The following is a 17724-nucleotide window of genomic DNA, read 5'->3' as shown; positions in this document are numbered from 1 at the left end:
GAGTCACACATCCAAGCACTGAAATTCAATGTATTATATTTCCCTGATAATTTCACATAGTACTTGTTAATTTACCTGACTTGTTCAGCACTACCTTAAACTATGTAGGCACTAATAAATAGTGCAGGATGGTAACCATTTCTGGCCTGCATCTATTGTAATTTTATCTGAGGGTTGAAACAGATTTGTGAAAAGAGTAAAAAAGTGTTTTACTGCTTTAACTACTGCTGTAGCTCAGCTGTATAATTAAGCTAAATTACATAAAGTACTTACACAGGAGGTTAAGTTGGTGAAAAGCCTTTATGCAGGTGTTGAGATTAATTTTAACTAGACCTACAGCTATGCTGTTTTATTTCCATCAGTGAACCTCTTAAGTAGATAATTATCTAATCAGCTCAATAGTTATTTACTTATCCTTTCTATTACAGACACTTACAGCTGGACACATACAGAAGGAAAATGCTTAAAACTACCTGTTAATAAGCATTTGGCTGTAAAGACAAAAGCCTTCAACAGTGCCATCATAACCAGAAGCTACTCAGAATTAAGTGGGAGGCTTTGTATTGGCCAAGTAGATACAGGCCAGTGCTGAGTATATATGAGAACTGCATCCTCCCTCTTGGGATAAATTCACATTCTAGAATAGGGTATCCAAGTAAGAACATCTCTTGGTACTTAAGAAATGACTCCAAAAATATTTATTCAAAAAACCAAAAAAACAACAGATCATTGTTACCTCTTAAACAAGACTTGCTATTTTGGCTTCAGAATCGGTTCAGCAGTCCCTGTATGTACCACATTTTACATTATATGCTGGAGGGAGAGCAAGGAGGGGAAGAAGTAAAATGGAAGAGGCATTGATTCAGATAACAAGTGTTTCCGGCTTCCAATAGTTAGTTAATGCATTAGTTAAAGATGTCTTTATGGATACAGTCTACTTGTGTTCAAAGTCACGTATCATCAACATCAGCAGTGTTGTCATTATCACTTGCCACAAGGACCTCTCTGTTCTCGTATGTCCAGAACCCATTCAGATCAATTAGAATGCTGGTAACAGTGTCTCCTTGACTGCTATTGATTAAGTCTTGAAGGGAGATTTTGTAAGGATCCTTAGGCTTTACCATATCAAAGATTTCATCCTATGAAAGAAAAGTCAAAATTGAAGAAGAAAAAAAAAAGGAAAAAAACAACCCACACATCAATGAACAGTGGCTACTTTATACCATATACTGAATAATCTTTGGGTAACCAGTGCCATCCACAGCAATTTACAAAAAGCTGTTAAGAAAGTCCCTAATCTTTTTAGATACAAAGTATAATAATTTGCCAGAGATAGGAGCAGCATGCTCATCTATTTTTATCGACACTTTTCAGTCAGCAGCCACCCCCACCCAACTAATCCTGAATTACAGAATAGACACACCAAATATATTTAAATGTAAGGTATGGCAGTATAGATACTTTGCCTATTAATAAGAAAACTCTATTAGAACAATTGTGTGCTAAAATTTTCTTCCAGAGCAACTCCTGAAAAGAGAGCCATTTTCAAACTTATGAAAAGGATGTCAGACCACTTCTACTAGTCTGCAAATAAATATACCCCAACTTAGAAACTACAATATTACGTAAGTAAACTATGAAATGCTTATTCAATTATTTCATGTAGTACTCTCTTCAGGAAAACTAACCTTGACATCCTGAAAAGAAACTGGTTCTTGTCCATGGATTTTCATTTGTTCCTGAATAGCCTAGAGACAAAAGAAACGTTAGAAACAAGTAGTGCAGTACTATCCTGACACACTGTATGAAACTTTTTCTTAATACATCTGTATCTTAAATATCTGTGCTGTGACAAAGCATTAACTGTACAGCTTGCAACCAATTTTCTCTTCCACAAGTAAGGCAGGAGTGAGTTTTCCCACAATCAATGATCTGCTCCACAGTTCTTAGTCAATATGAGAGTGAACCTTTCATTATGACCATTTATTAAACATTCAGCACATAGGATTTGCAGACACATGGATATGAAGGTTCACTGAACATTCAAAGCTTAAGATATACGCTCAGACCAGAAGGTTTAGTTTTGCTAGGAAACATTAAGGGAAAAACAGAAGGTAAAAGATCAATCAATAGACAAAGCAATGTGGCTATTTCCATATCAAGTTGCTCTGAAAATGGAACCTGCATTCTGGTTGATCAAACATCATGAGCGAAACTGTATACTGTTGAGCATTTGTCTATGGAGGAGTTCCTTGTTTGTGCCGTAAGTGGACATTTCTGGACTGAAGTAAAATATTATTCCCTATTATTAGCCCTTTCAGTGTGATACTATTTAAACAGCTGTATCACCAAGCCTCTGCCTGCAGAAAACAACTATGAACAAAAACACTTGTTTCACTAATACAAGCTGTACTGCCTTGTCAGGATAGCTACATCAGCACAGTCCCTGTAGGTGCAGATCTACCCACACTTATGCTAGCATAAAAGCTGTTATTCAGAATCAAAAGGAATTTTTTCCGATTTCAAGAGAAGGCTTACACAGCGCATTCCATTTCCAAAAGTTTGAGGAAGACCACATTGTGTAGTCTGACCAACTGTCTGCTGTAGTCAAGGAGTCTTTCAATATCTAAGGCATAGAACATTACTGGAAATGGACACACCAAATGGCCATGAGATGACAGCTTATGCAGAATCACCTTGTTAAGCTTTCATATTAAGATACTCAAGTATTGTGACAACACTAAAATTTGTATTTTTGCGAAGTGTAAAACTGCAAATTAAAACCCTTTATTAAAATCAGTTACTGACAGTTGGTACAGCCCCAAGTCTCCAGGCATCCTACTGCCAAGCAAGCAAAGTGGAGGAAGTGGTGGGAATGATGGACTGCAAAAGCAAGGAGACAAGTAATTTCTTAATTTCACTAATTGTCATGTCCTGGTCCAACAGTTTCCCATTAAGATACACAGTAACTGAAATACTGAAGTCAATCTGTTTCATAGTCTTTATACAACACAGCTACACTACCACTACATTAAGTTAATCTCGAAGTTCAAAGACCAATGCAAAATTCTGCCTGCACCTGGCCCAGAATAACGCCATGCAAACAGTACACGCTAGGGGCCAACTGATTAGAAGCAATTTTGCAAGAAAGGAGCTAGAAGTCCTGGCGGACAAGAATTTGCACAACAGTCTGCAGGGTGCCCCTGTATTGATGAAGGCAGATGCATACTGGGCTGCACTGGTGTGGTACAAACATGGCTAGCAGGTTCAGATTATTCCCCTCTACTCAACATTTGAACGCAGTACTCCAGATGCAGCCTCACATTTTGTGGCTCCCCAGTTTATAACAGGCAGCGACAAATGAGAGTAAGTCCGGCAGAGAGCTATCAGGATGGTTTAGAGGCTGAAGCACAGAGCACCTATGAAGAGAGGCTTGAGAAGGGGATTTATTTAATTGGGAGAAAGTCAGGGGATGGGACATAGTTACTGTCTTCAACTACCTAGCAGGTGGTTGAAGAGATGACACAGTTGGACTGCACTTGGAGGTATGCACTGAAAGGACAAGAGGAAAGGGACACAAACTGCTGCAGTGAGAGGGGAGGAGGGGAGGAACTTCTCAGGAAGGGTGGGCAAACTGTGGAACAAGTTGCCAGAAGAGACTTCAGATTCCCCTCCTTTGGAGTTACTCAAAACTCACCAGGACACTGCCCTGAGCAACCTGACCTAACCATGAAGCTGGCCCTGCTTTCAGTAGATGGTAGAAGCAGGGAACCTCAAAAAGTCCCTTTCAACCTAGATTATTCTATTACTCCAAGCTGCTAAAAGGAAAACAAAGGGGGGGGGGGCAGGGGGCAGGGTTATAAACATCCCTTTCCTTTTTAGGAAAGGTCTTCCAGATTAAAAAAATCCTATTTTTATAAAATGACATAGCTGCAGTCGCTATCACCCAAAATTTATGCTGGAGACTTTTTACAATATAGAAACAAAGACAATACAAGATTATGCCTTTGAGCAGGCTTGAATGCTTTACTTAGAGTTGAACGAAATATATACTTGTTCTTCATGCTTACAGCTTGGGGCTAAATTCAATGACACAGTTTATTCTTAAAGATAGAGTACAAAGACCCACATACAGAAAATTGAAGTGCTTGTCCCTGTGTCTAAATAAATACCACTGAAGAAGGATCTTGAACATGAAAAATGCATTACTTATAATTCAGCCTAAACCACCCCCCTATTTTTTTTTTAAACTGTATAACATTCCCCTATCCAACCTCCCCCTGCCCATGACATCTGAAGTATCAATTCAATTTAAATAAATAAATAAATAAAAGAGAGAACACAACTATGGAAGCAGTGGATAAAAGTACAGAGTAAGAAAAATGCAAGAAACTTTTCTGCATCAACACACTGAATCCCACAGTTGTACAAGTCATCACCGCACTTCAGTATTTTAATTTCTTACATTGAATTTTAGTATCAAAGTGGAAACTAAAAGCATGGGGAATAACCAATTAGAACCATCATAAGAGATTTTAATAGGTAATTGTCAGACAATTTCAGGACAATTCCCATTTAAAAAAAAAAAAAAATCAATAGAAAATATTTTTCCTAAACGAAATCAAACCAGCTAATTTCAACAGCAAATAAAATGTTGAAAATACCTTTTGAATTCTTTCCAAGTTTTGCAGTACTGCTTTTTTAATATTTTAAATCTTCTAAGAAGTAGTCACTAGCCTCCCAGTGGGTATAAGTAATTTAAAGTGATTCCCTGCAGATCTGTATGCAGAAGCACACAGACTATAACACCATAAACACAGAAAATGGCCTACCTGTATAAAGAGACTTACCCTAAAGAAATAATTAAGGGAAAAGACATTCAGGTATCCTTTGTTCTCTATATCAAGCAGTTTGAAAATATATTGCAGAGCTGCAGGCTCCTTTCTGTTTTCTAATGCAAGCACAAAGTCCAGGTAGGTCTTATAGTCCTAAAAGTAGATACAATCATGTTTATTACAGTCTTCTTTCTAAATTGATTTTGCAAGCAGGAACATTGTAATTGGCAGCTATTTCATTGTAGGGGAGCAGTTCGTTTTCTGAAAAAGACAACATGAAACAGAAAATGGCTGCTGCCACTGATGTGAACAGAAAAGTTAGTTTCTAGTGACTGCTGAGGATAGCAAATCCACTGCCATTTTATATGTAAATTAGGAATCCAAGAAGAAATCCAAATTTAACAGGCTATATATACTTTTAAACAATGCTTGTTACATCCCTAGACTGCTTAGCATACTCAACTAGTCAAGGAAAGCCAATAACAAGTTTTCATTACAACAAATTATAAATGTACAGTATAAGTAAGCTTACTGTTATCTGAGAGTGAACTACATGACCAATTAAAGCACATAATCCTTAGATCAGAGCTGCTAATTTGGCCAATCACATTTTAATCTGTGACAATTAACAGAAATCCTATGGTCCTATATATGCAACAACCTTATCTACCTTAAGCACCTGATCTTTGTGCTGCCATTCAGAGAGACCTTGACAAGCTGGAGAAATGGGCAGACAGGAACCTCATGAAGTTCAACAAAGCAAAGTGCAGAGTCCTGCATCTGGGGAGGAATAACCCCATGCACCAGCACAGGCTGGGGACCGACCAGCTGGAGAGCAACTTAGTGGAGAAGGACCTGGGGGTCTTGGTGGACAGCAAGCTGACCGTGAGCCAATAATGTGCCCCTGCAGCAAAGAAGGCCAAGAGCATCCTGGGCTGCACTAGAACAAGCATCATCAGCAGGTCGAAGGAGGTGATCCTTCCCCTCTACTCAGCCCTGGTGAGGCTACATCTGTAGTGCTGGGACCAGTTCTGGGCTCTCCAGCACCAGAGAGACATGGACATACTGCAGCAAGTCCAGCAAAGGATGATTAAGGGACTGGAGCAACTGTCATATGAGGAGAGGCTAAGGGAGCTGGGATTGTTCAGGCTCAAGAAAAGAAGGCTCAGGGAAGATGTCATCCTTGTGCATACATAGCTGAGAGGGGGGTAGTAAAGAAGACAGCCAGATTCCTCTTAGCGCTGCCCAGTGAGAGAAAAAGAGGCAACAAACAGAAATAAATAAAATTTCATTTAAACATAAGTAAATATGTTTTTACTGTGAGGGCATTCAAACACTGAAACAGATTGACCAGAGGGGTCGAAATATTCCAAACACAGCTGGACGAGGCCATTTGAGCAACCTGTTCTTGTTGACCCTGCTTTAAGCATGGGGGCTGGATGAGATGATCTCCAGAGGTCCCTTCCAACTTCAATGATTCTGTGATTCTATGAAACACTGCTAAGATAAGGAACACAGAAGAACTGTGCAGTGAATTTGTCATTTATCACTTTTAGAGGCAAGTCATGTGAATGCAGATACTAGAAGTAGTGATAGACTATGGAAAGCTTTCAAAAGAAACAGTCTGAGTCTTAATTTTAGCCCTAATTTCAGGTTAGACATCCAACTGTTTACAGCCGTAGATAGCCTGCAATAAAATTGCTATCATCTTCACAATGAAATATACAGGTTAGCTAACTGTTGGGTTAGTCTTAAGATATGTCATTTCTCTTTGGCTCTCTTTAACTAAAGAATTAATGTCATTAAAAAGTATTGCTATATCTAAACATTTTTATCAACGTGCACTTTGCATTATTGAATGTACAAAAGAAGAGAAACTTTATCCTAGATTATCTGGATTATATAGCACCTTTGATTTTCAAAAAAAGCAACTCCCATCTTTCAACCACATTGCAATCATCCTGACATCAGAAAATTATTTTTCTAATCTGCTGTGCTGTCAGTCACACACATAATGAGAAACAAAAATTACTTTACATCCAGCCACTATTTATTTTAAAGATACTGATTCTGAGACATTTTCCATAGCAACAAGCAGATGCTTTTAAATTGGGAACAGAGTAAATATACGTGATTACCATTTCTCCATCATAAGTTAAGCACTCCTGGAAGACACGATCCAAGAATACGTTGGTCAGAGTCCCTGTTCCATAGCGGGACAGCTCTTCTTTGCTGAGCATGCCATTGTGATCTTTATCAAGGTTTAAGTACTGGCCTACAGAGGGATAAAGAGGCCAAAACATAGCAAAGAATTGTTCAACGGAGGAAAATGCACTAACTTTATGATTTAAATTATTAAGTGGAATACTCTAGATCTGTAAGAATATTCATAGAGCATCATAAATAAGCGCAGAACACAGGGGAGACAAGAATTCCTGTAACGAGGTGCTAATAGCTCTACTCAAAGGCGATGGCTCAAAAATAAAGGCTGAGTACACACAGAAAGGAACAGATGAGTTAAGTGTTGGCTTTAAAGGAAAAGCTAGCATCTTCAACAGAGATTTGCTGTAAAAAAGAGCCAAAGGTGATACAAAAGCACGAATAGAGCAGTCAAAACAGAAGGTACAGAGGAATGCAAGGAATGCAATGCGACAGTAAACAGAGGGAAAGAGAACAAAAACTATAAAAGAAAGTTAGGAGGATGGACTGATGGTATGTCTGGAGGAGTTGAAAAGACAAGGCAGCAGCAGGATTGAAAGGCAATAAGAAAGGAAAAACAATGCTAAGTATGTGACTACGCCATACAAGGTAGAGAAAAGAAAAATGTTCACCTATATAGGAACCTACCGTAAACTCTTAGTGCAGAAGGAGCAGAAAACCAGTTTGTTTCCTGACTTTCTTTAGAAAGTTCTTCATCCCTTAACTAGGTGAAATATAAAAGTTAGAATTCAGAAAGGGTAAACTAAAATACAATAGTATATGTTACAAGATCTTACCTCCAACAAGTCATCTAGGAAGCTGCAAGCTAAAATATCTTGTATCTTTATCTTCCCTACAGGAAGAAAAAGAAAGTAGGTTATAACAGTCACCCAGGAATATATCCATCTCGGTATCCTCACTTAGGTGGTTCTACTTAAGCAAGAGGTACTCTGAGCAGAAATGTTTTTCTTTTCTATTAAACAACTTGTAACATCGAAGATAAGGGTGTCATTTAAAAGATAAAATAAAAATACATTTTAAATGTCTCAACAACAAAACAAGCCTGATATTTGTAGAAGAGGAGTTATCTTGGAACTTTATATGCCAGAAAACTAGACAGAAAACAAATGAGTGTTCAATATCAACTTGAAATATAAAATAAATGCAAAGAAAACACACGCTTAAAACTGCTACTGGACTAATAATATCTCTTAGATGATGTTATATTTTTACACTTGCAGAAACTACAGACCTGACAAAGCTAAGGTGGCAGAATGAACTTCTGGTGTGCAGATACTTGCTGTGCAAATGGTCATGAAAAACAACGACAGTATAATTTCTCATATACCCTCTCCACATGTTTGTAATTACCTCTGCCAGAGTCTACTGCCCACACAGCTCTGACATCTTGAGCTAGCACAGCCATATCTTGAAAAGGCACATAGTTTGTGACAACCTTAATTCAAGGGCATGGGAAAAAGCCCACTGTTGCCCAAGTGAGCTATATCCATAATAACAGGATTAGCTGTCATAACTGAAAACCTTTCCTCGTGAGCATATATGGTGTGCACAAATCTAGTCACAGGGGAAGCACATCGTAATAAGCCTTCTTGAGCATTTGCACAGCTCTGCTGATGTTCTGCCAAGCAGTTCTGAGTTAGTAGTTGTTACATCCAGTTTTCTCTGCATTATGATGAAACATCATCTTATTTGTTAACTTCAATAACTCCACAGTACCACAATTGAGAGATAATTCACTAAAACTCATTAGCTGTGCAAGTAGATTATGAGACCCACATAGAGACTCACAGTCTTCAGTGGAGATTAATCTTCAAACACAAGATTGCTGAACTGAAGCCTATAAAGGTAACTACACATCACTTTGAAGGTGCAAATCGCTTCAGTGCAATCATTTTAGAAGTGAGAATATTCCCACATATTTAGAATTTTGAAAACACAGACCTACCTGTTCTGAGAGGATCTAGAAAGAAGAAGAATTTTCTAACTGCTGTGCAAACATAGAAGGAGTAAAAAGACTTTTCTAAACCATCCAGCTGTGGCAAAGTAGGGATGAGTTCCAAAATATAGTTTTCCAAATCCTGTACAATTAAGAAAAAACACATGCACTGAAACTTTAAACACAACTATTGTTTAAACTGCATTTGTTCTTTAGACTGCACTCTGACTTTCAAGCATTATTTGTTAAAAATACACTTCTGTAACAATACAGGAAAGAGCAAGAAGGCAGGCAGAAGAGCTTCTGTCTTCAGTGCAATAAATCCTAGGTCACATATGTAATATGCATGTGTGGTACCATAACTGAAATGGTCTACAAATAAAGCAGAATGTTAAAAAACCCTATGCATAACTCATAATTGGATTACCTTATTGTCGAATATTCTTTAATAGACCTTTTAAATTGAGTCTTCTTATTTATTTTACAACATTAACTTTTGTTAGAACAGGAAAATAGCTTATTCCTTCAGGCTTGCTCTGGTCATGCTTTTCCTGATTTTTACTCTTTTCTACTAAAACTATTAAAATGGTAATCATATGAAGCCTTGATATCTCTTTTTCAATCTCCTTTTCAGAGAATTACCCATGTGTTGCTAAGGCTAGCAGCAGCCTCACCAGCAAATCTCTAATACAGAGAGATTGCTATTTATCCAAACAGATTTGCTCTCCCCAAATCTAGATTATGATTTGGCTTTTATGGAATAGAACTGGAACCCTCCTGATACTTCGTCACCTGAGTAAACACAGACGTTAAATTCATCAAGGATTAATTACTTACTGATTCTCTGAGGTAGCCCTGTCCTGCCACATCATATAAACTGAGACCTATTCTCGTCTGATGAAGCCACACTGTAAATAAATAAATAAATAAATGGGCACATGGCAATCTTAGATATTAAGTACCTCCCTGTATTTCTTGATTTTTCTAAGACTTAAACAGAGCCCAGATAGGTACCAAACCATCTTAAAAAACACAGTTCACCCTCTGAGTTGGTAAGTCACTAGGGATACATGGCATAAGACAGCCTTGGTTGCAGCATATATAACTAGTCATGAGAAATACCTGAGCAAGTGTCACATTCTATCTGGTACATTGAATCATATGGATTTGTTCTCGCTCACCAAACTAGGCAGATGTGTAGCAGCAAGTTTTCACTGCATCTGGGACAGCTCTACAATGTGGTTTACAGGTTGCTTGTCACAGATTGCTTCAGCACAGACCGCACACTCCCTTCTACAATATGAGGCATTGCAGCTACACTCAAGAGTCCTGACCTCACTTCTGAGTTACAAGAGTAGAACTGGAACAGTACAAGCATCTACTTTTGTACTGGGAATGTGCAGTAATCAGACAGTACACAGGACAAAGTGCTTCAGGGCAGCAGTAACTGCAAGAGATAGGCCAGGGAAACTTTTAGGGTTACAGCTCAAAAGGTATCATCTTCCAATCACTCCGCCATCGTTAGAGCACAGTAACAGAGATGGAGTACAAATTAGGCATAGAAAAGCAGTATTCACACCGCATGTTAAACTAACTTTCTATTAGTGAAGAAACAGTTTAAAAGTCCTCCTGCAAAACCCAGGAGCTGAACTTCATACCAACATTCTTCTCTCCTAGGTAAGTGTTTGTCAAGGCAGGTTAAGCGTTACTCAAAAACAATAGAGTGAAGGTTGCAGGGCAAGGCTGTTTGTTGGCTTGAGTTTAAAGATAAGTACATTGGACACTCTGAAGTGATCCAAGACATTCTTACTAGGCTTTACTTGTGCAGACAAAGCCAGACTCAACCACCTTTTCTCCTGAGGAGGGAATGTCATTGGAAGCAGACACAATGGTGCTTTGGGGAACACTTCGCCATTAACTTTGCCATTCTCTTGGCCTGTCAAAAGCGCTGGGCAGATCATGAAGAAAGACAGAGATGGCTGTAATCCATGGACTGTAAGAAATCTATCAGCTGGAGGCAGGAGGAAGAAAGACAGAACACTGTGTACTTGGGACAAGTATGTGGCTGCACGCAACTATCCATAAAACTGTAATGAACATATTAAGGAAAAAAAAAAACCCAAAGCTCATTACGGAGTTCAACTGTTTTTAAAAAAATACCATGAGGCATCTGAGGCACACCAGTTTAAGATGATTTAAGCTTAGGCTGGTATGGCCCCTTCCCTGCAGCAGCACCACTCTCTCTGGAGGCTGACTACTCAGTTGTGTGAGCTCCATCAGCTTAAAGCAAAATGTGGGGCTACACTGCCCAGACCTGGATCAGGTTAAGCAGCTGTGGAGTGACTCCCTTCACCACCTGTTGCTTTCTCCTCCTTTCAGCAAGGACATTTAGCAGTAAATACAGATGGAAGTTACTAATTCCTACAGAAATTTCAAGTCCTTTTTTTCCTTTAACAGTTTCTGGTCTGGTCTTTAGTGCTCATAAAAAAATGCATCTGTACAATGGACAATAGAGGTGATCTTGGCTACTGCACAGACATGCTACTGGGCTAATTAAGCGATGCTGAAAGCTAGGAAAAAACAAGGATCCTCATTTAACTGGCTCAAGTGGGACCTGCAAACAAACACTGTGATGGGACCCTGTGTTGGTCAAAGTCTGAAAATGAAATCATATCAAGATGGGAAATTTCAAAAGCCAAAAGGCTTCTGGATTCTGAATTTATTTTTTTAGCAGAAAAATAGTAAGAACAGGGGGGAAAAAAGGTATTGCCTTGGATACACATGAATTAATTTTATTTGTTTCACCCAAAAGTTTTAAGAGCTCTGGAACAATCTCTGTTGTGTCCTTCTGGGTAGGTCTTTTTGAAATGCATGCAATTTTCAAAGATTATTTCTTCACAGGAAATCTCCTTCCATACTGCAACTTTCAAGTCTACTGTTTTTTGCAAGCAGGTCTATTACTCCTTCCAGGAATTGCATACTTTGCATTTCTACTCACCAGGTATCCTACTCAGCACCTCTCTTGTCTCTTGCCCCCTTCATCCTCTGCTCCACAAGATTTTCTAAGCCAAACAAGCTCAGCTGCTCTAGGGGAAAAGTGCCATCCTCCCCTCTTGAAGGCTCTACCTGACCTGAGAACGCAATAGCTACAACAAGGCAATAAGGCAACCTTCCTTTCTGCTGCTCAACCTCATCTTTTTAAGGAAGATCTAATATGGATAAACAAGCCATTCTGTTTTCCAGCAGCAGTCATTATTTATAAGCAAAAGTAGCTGAAAACATGGCGAAGCTACAGCGACAAACACATGATCAAGTATTTAGCTCAGGAATATACTTATGTATTTGACAAGCACAGTTATAAAATACACATAATAACATTCTGTAAAAGGAAAAAAAAACCCAGCTGGCTAATAAAGCTCTATCTACTGGACATTTTGATCCCAGGGATTAGGGTCACACTGGCCACATAGCAACTCTACTCTGGTTTGCTCTTTGCAATACTGCCTGAATAAAGGAAAAAAATATATATATAAAATATTATATATAATATTACATATAGTAATGTATATAATGTTATATATTTGTATAATATTTTATATATAATACCTATTTTTTATATATGTAATATGCGATAAACAGATCAAGGAGATCTCTGGCTGATGGAAGAAGCTGACTGCAGACGTAGGGGGACCCCCCCACACACCTTGCAATAACTAAGAAAGAAAAAAAAAAAACCAAACAACAAACAAACTCAAACCTACAGGAAAACATCATTAGCAATTAAGGGCTAGAGCTCACAACCGTTGAAGAGAACAGCAAATAATTACAAAGCTTAAAACAGCCTTGAAAATAAAAAAAACTCTTGTTTTTTTTTTTTTTAACACAGAGGAAGCATCAACTAACCTTTTCGCATGACATAATTGAAAAACTGCATGATAGATATCCTCCCATAAGGATCATTATGCAGTAATTTAGCAAAGATCTTAGCTGTGAAGAACTGCCTGTAAAACATAAACAAAAAACTAATTTTGTGCATTTGATAACACTGCACTGACATATTCAGTTATAGGATTCAAAATCTACAGTTTAAAATATGGTTTTAATAAGATAGGATGTGTTCAGTGTCTTCAAAGAGGTTAGTTTGCTACACTACAGCTAACAAGTGTTGTATGAATTTTTGGAAAGTATACACTTTGTTAAGATCCTATCAAGAAACAATGGTAAACTCATAAAGCAGCAGCCTTTGCTGTTCATGAAGAGGAGCACTCTTCAGTGACTTTGGAGTTTTAAGATGTTTTGTTCAATTTAATTCTACTTTAGTAAAAATAACTGGCAGCTTCCAATCTTCCACAATGATAAATGCATAAACAGAACCAACAGTACTGTCAACAAATCTGCTTCTGCCCAAAACTCAAAGCTATGTGCACAAGCAGCTTCCAACAGGAGAGTACAGAAGGACTATTCATTTTATGATGCACACAGAACATAAAGTAGAAATTTATCCATCTGAAGATATCAGGGAAAGCTGGTTTACTGACCACTCCAGCATCATGGAAATGCTTATGCTCATTAGAACTTCTCCTTCAACAGGCTGTGGTACCCTCTTTTACAGACATCTCTATCAGAAGTTCCCACAAGGAGGTAGGACAATACAACCTTGCAAGGATGAAAAGCAACAAGTTCACCAATAACTTCATGAACATTATTTCTCTCACCATTAAACTGCTTCTATCTACTTTAATAATCAAAAGTTATGGTACCGCTTAGATTTAGCCAGAATAAGCAGAAATAGGAGAGGAAAGCCTTACTTGCATTTAGGTCCAGCTTTTTCACCAACTTTCAAGAAGTTCTCATAGTTGATCATTGCTTCTTCTCCAATCATTGGTGATGTCTGATGTTTGTCCAGCAGAAACCAGAGATTCTTAAAAGGCATGTATATTTGGTTAAGAAGGTATCTCTCTATATGTGCTTAAGACAGTGTATATAAGAACATACTTTTACTGCAGTGTTATTCCAAGCAATCAGCACAGAATGTCAGTTCAGCCAGAAAAGCAAGCAATCAGTATTTCCACTGCTCCAAACTGGTGTTATGTACACCTGTATGTGTTACTAGGATTTCTAGGACCACATCCTGCTGTCTTAGCACTGCTGTCAACTCAACCATCTTTGGAGTTTCTCGCAATGGTATGTAAACAGCACCTGTTTCTTCTTCTGGGCCACTAGGGAAATTGTTGGAATACACTGGAAGAATAAAAGCCACTGATTTAGACCTCACGTACATCATAACATCCAAGTTTTACACTTAGGTTACCAGCTTAAGACTACGCAGCACTTAGGCTTTAGCCAGTATTTCACAAAGAGCCAACTCGCCCAGGTACAAAGCACCTTACAAACTGCACAAGAAGATTCTGTGGATGGACAGAAGACAATAAAACTCTGTAGACAGAGAAATTCTGTCAAAAGTCATTCAAAACATACAGAAAATATTTTCTTACCTGAAGCTCTTCATTATCCAACAGTTCTCTACTTTTTCTTTGCAGAAAGACTGCTCTAGACTCTTCTCTTAATTTCTGAAGCAAGACTTCATCTTCAGCTGGCAGCTAGAAACATTGTGGCATTTCAAATTTCTGTACAGTAGTAGCATTCAAAAACTACAGAGCTAGCAAGTATTCTTAACGAGACCTGACTCATGTCTTCTGATGCTGTCCACTCCATAGAAAACACTGAAATATCTACCAGAATGCTGTGTGGTACCTGCTTCTTCTAGATAGAGAAATATCACTTGCACGCTATATCAGATTGTTTTAATATTGAAATAGATATTTAAAGCACGACATCTTTGACATGAGAAACTGGAAAAAAAAACCTACCTCACACCTGATAACCCACCTAGAAAGCTCTTTCCCATGGCTGCAAGACAGGAGGGCTCTCACACAGAAGGCATTTACTACTGTGCTATTAGTCAGGAGAGAGAGGAGCACCTTCCGTTTCGTAGTAGGCCTCAGTCTCAAAGATGAGATTGTCTACTAGACAACATCAGTGAGATCTGGCAAGCAAGATGGATGGGAGGATGCTCAGCATGGAAGTTTTGCTGATTTTTACATGAGAAGTTATATAGAATTTGAATGGCTGCATGCATATTCAGCAACTGAAACAAAGGCATTTGAGAATTTAATTGGCAGAAACTCATGTTCCTAAGGAATATCCTGTAAGGTTTACACGGTAGCTGAGCAGTTGTATTCACATGTGCTCACAATACCAAAATGTCAAACTTGTGCTCTTTCTTGTATTTCCCCCTGAATATGGTTTACCTCAGAAGTAAATACCCTGACCAAAAATTTCTGCTGGATGATGCAAGCAGCAACTCTGTCTTTAGTCTGCAAGATCAACCACACATTCTTTTCATGAACACCACTGTGTCTAAACAGAAACAGGAGGATGTATATTTTACAACACTGGTATATCAAAAATTAGGTAAAATAAGAAGCACATTTCTCTGAAAAAGGACTTTATCATTTTATTCAACAGCCAAGCCTACTTCCTGATTACTAGTAGTGTTAGCAAGCTATTTCATGGCCTCTTATAGGATGCTTAGCAATTAGTTATTTGAAACTGCTGAAATCCACAACTGTAGATTGTGGTTTAGCAACCCACACTGTAGGCTTAGTAACCCACATTTTTCAGATGTTGATCTACTTAAGGTTCTGGGGCTGAAATGCCCCTTTGAGTATGCATAATTTCTTTTATAATAAGGAATAGTCTCTGGTTTAAGTATAGCTGGATACCTCACTTACCCTGTAGTAAAACCGTGGTATGTTCATATATGATGTATTGCCACTTTTTCTTCCTCCTTTCCATTCCATGTAGTATTTTGTGAACAATTCCATTTCTTCATCCTTCAGCTCTTGTTCACTCTTTTTGGCTGATTAATACAGAAAAGAATTTTCATACTGTACTCCAAGTACACAGCATTCCACTGTAACAAGGAGCTTGAAAAAAGGAATTAACCATAAGTTTTATACAACCATGCTGCTTAATAACAGTTGTTATGAGGAATCCAGATGAAAGTAAAAGAAGCACATGCCTATTACCTAGATTAAATGTGTGCACTGAACATATTATACGCCTATTCTACTCGAGTATGGATAAAGTACCTTATCGAGTAACCACAAATACCGGATACCATACGGTTACGTGGTTGGGACACATACATGGTTATGGTTATGACTGACAGCAGCAACGTTCTTGCTTTTCAAACGTTTTTTTCCTTTTTTTTTTTTTTTTTTTTTAAGTGACTGCTTACTGCTAGCAGCAACAGTGTATCACCTTTCAGCCTTGCAGGCATGACCGTATTCTTAACATTAGGAGAGTTTTTTGTGCATTCATTTAAGAACCAAGAGTTACCAGCCAGAGATGCAGCAGAGGTATGTACTACAGACAAACCAGCCTTTACGAGACCGATTTCCACAGGGCTGCACAAGCTTTTCAGTGTTCCTCAGCCTTGAGCCTGGTTAACCTCTAACATAAAGGCTCATATTTGTTTCGGCGCCCCCGCCCCGCTCAGGGTGCCGCCCCCGGCGGCCGTTGGCGCTCCAACGCCCGGCGGCGGCCGTTACTCGCGACGAAGACCGAGGGGCAGGGAGAGGCGGAGCTCCCCGCCGTGAGGGAGAGACTGGGCCGGGGCCCGCCCCTGCCGCGGCCCCGGGCGCCGCACGCCGCACACGCCCAGCCCGGCCCCTCGCCGCCCCAGCCCCGCGGCACTCACGGGCGCTGCGGGCGGCCAGGCGGTCCCTGAGGCTCCGCTTCCAGTCCATGTCCCCCACGGCGCCCGGCCCCGCACATCCGGGCTACCACCGCCCGGGCCACGTGACCGGCATGTCGCCGCAGAGGGCAGGGCACCTACCGACCCGCCACCCGGCCAGCCTGCCCTCCGCGCATGCGCCGTGCGTTGCTACGCCCACGTGACCCGTGAGCGCTATGCCCATAACCGATACAACAGTACAACACGCTACCGGGGGGGGAAATGGTGTGCTGTGCCCGTCTCTGATTGGGTATGTAGGGTCACGTGCGGGCCAACACGCCCCACCCGTTAAGCTCCGATTGGCTCAAAGTGCAGCGCGCTGGGTTCAGGGAGCAATTCCGGTCTGGGTGGAGGTTAGTGCTCTGGCAGTCGCATGGGTGCCGCTGCCCTAGGCGCCGTCCTGCTGGGAAGTTGTAGTGCTGAGCTACCTGTGGCTGCGGCGCTCCGTGCGAGGTGGGTCTGTCCCCGGAGAGATGGCAGCACAGCCTGGGCGGGGGCAGCGCTTTTTGCCCTGGTGCGGCGGCGGCAGGGAGGAGCGGGAGCTGTGTTTCCCAACATGCAATGGGCGAGCGCGCTGCACGCCGGGAGTTTTAGTTTTCAGCTGGGCGAGAAGGGCCTCGGGCGGGAAGGGACTCGCCGGTCTCCCGCTCCCCGTGCCGGGGCTCGGCGGGAGCGGCGGGAGGGGGCCTCTGCCCGGCGTGCGCTGCTCCGCTGGCTGCCCGCAGTCCGGAGCCCTCGCGGAATGGTGCCCACGTGGGGTGTGCTCGTAACTGCCGAGGGTGGCGTTGGCCTCCTGCTTTGGCAGCCGTCTTGCCTACAGTCTGTAACAGGGGACGCCAGTTAAGCTGAAGCTTGCCGCAAGCTAAAAGGCATAACGGAACTAACGTGGGAGTCCCATGTTGGGATTGTATAAGCTACTGGAACTTGGATTG

General features: G+C 40.4%; 2 protein-coding genes across 6 annotated transcripts in view; one reads left to right on the top strand and one right to left on the bottom strand.

The window, feature by feature from the left end:
- Window positions 1-683: 683 nt before the first annotated feature.
- PPP2R3C (protein phosphatase 2 regulatory subunit B''gamma) lies at window positions 684-17387 on the bottom strand. 3 transcript variants are annotated; one of them, XM_026095115.2, is made up of 13 exons: window positions 17221-17387; window positions 15786-15913; window positions 14487-14591; window positions 13800-13912; window positions 12895-12992; window positions 9829-9899; window positions 9001-9133; window positions 7832-7887; window positions 7683-7758; window positions 6974-7110; window positions 4851-4988; window positions 1689-1748; window positions 684-1139 (listed from the first exon to the last, which is right to left on the bottom strand). In XM_026095115.2, exons 1-13 carry the CDS (start codon window positions 17348-17350, stop codon window positions 951-953), a joined length of 1434 nt encoding a protein of 477 aa, XP_025950900.2. In that variant the 5' UTR covers window positions 17351-17387; the 3' UTR covers window positions 684-950. The 3 variants fall into 3 exon arrangements, with proteins under 3 accessions (XP_025950900.2, XP_025950901.1, XP_025950902.1); XM_026095116.2 differs by lacking the exon at window positions 17221-17387 and adding an exon at window positions 16757-16964; XM_026095117.2 differs by lacking the exon at window positions 17221-17387 and adding an exon at window positions 16396-16620.
- Window positions 17066-17724, top strand: part of PRORP (protein only RNase P catalytic subunit) — a 58546-nt gene continuing 57887 nt past the window's right edge. The window contains exon 1 of one of the 3 annotated variants that reach the window (XR_010389366.1): window positions 17066-17245. The gene's annotated coding sequence lies outside the window, so the exon portion shown is untranslated. The remainder of the gene's footprint in view (window positions 17246-17724) is intronic. The other 2 variants (XM_026095112.2, XM_064512359.1) reach the window with 2 other exon arrangements.

This window comes from Dromaius novaehollandiae, chromosome 5 (genome assembly GCF_036370855.1).
Source record: "Dromaius novaehollandiae isolate bDroNov1 chromosome 5, bDroNov1.hap1, whole genome shotgun sequence".
Classification (NCBI taxonomy): domain Eukaryota; kingdom Metazoa; phylum Chordata; class Aves; order Casuariiformes; family Dromaiidae; genus Dromaius; species Dromaius novaehollandiae.
This window is presented reverse-complemented; position numbering and strand designations above follow the sequence as displayed.

What these genes read in the sequence shown, in the direction of transcription:
- PPP2R3C (XM_026095115.2), bottom strand. Translation starts at nt 17,350, where the DNA reads ATGTTGGGAAACACAGCTCCCGCTCCTCCCTGCCGCCGCCGCACCAGG. An exon ending in TGGATAATGAAGAGCTTCAG is followed by an intron (nt 13,913 to 14,486) that starts GTAAGAAAATAT and finishes ATGCCTTTTAAG; the next exon opens with AATCTCTGGTTTCTGCTGGA. An exon ending in TAACTTATGATGGAGAAATG is followed by an intron (nt 4,989 to 6,973) that starts GTAATCACGTAT and finishes ATCTACTTTTAG; the next exon opens with GACTATAAGACCTACCTGGA.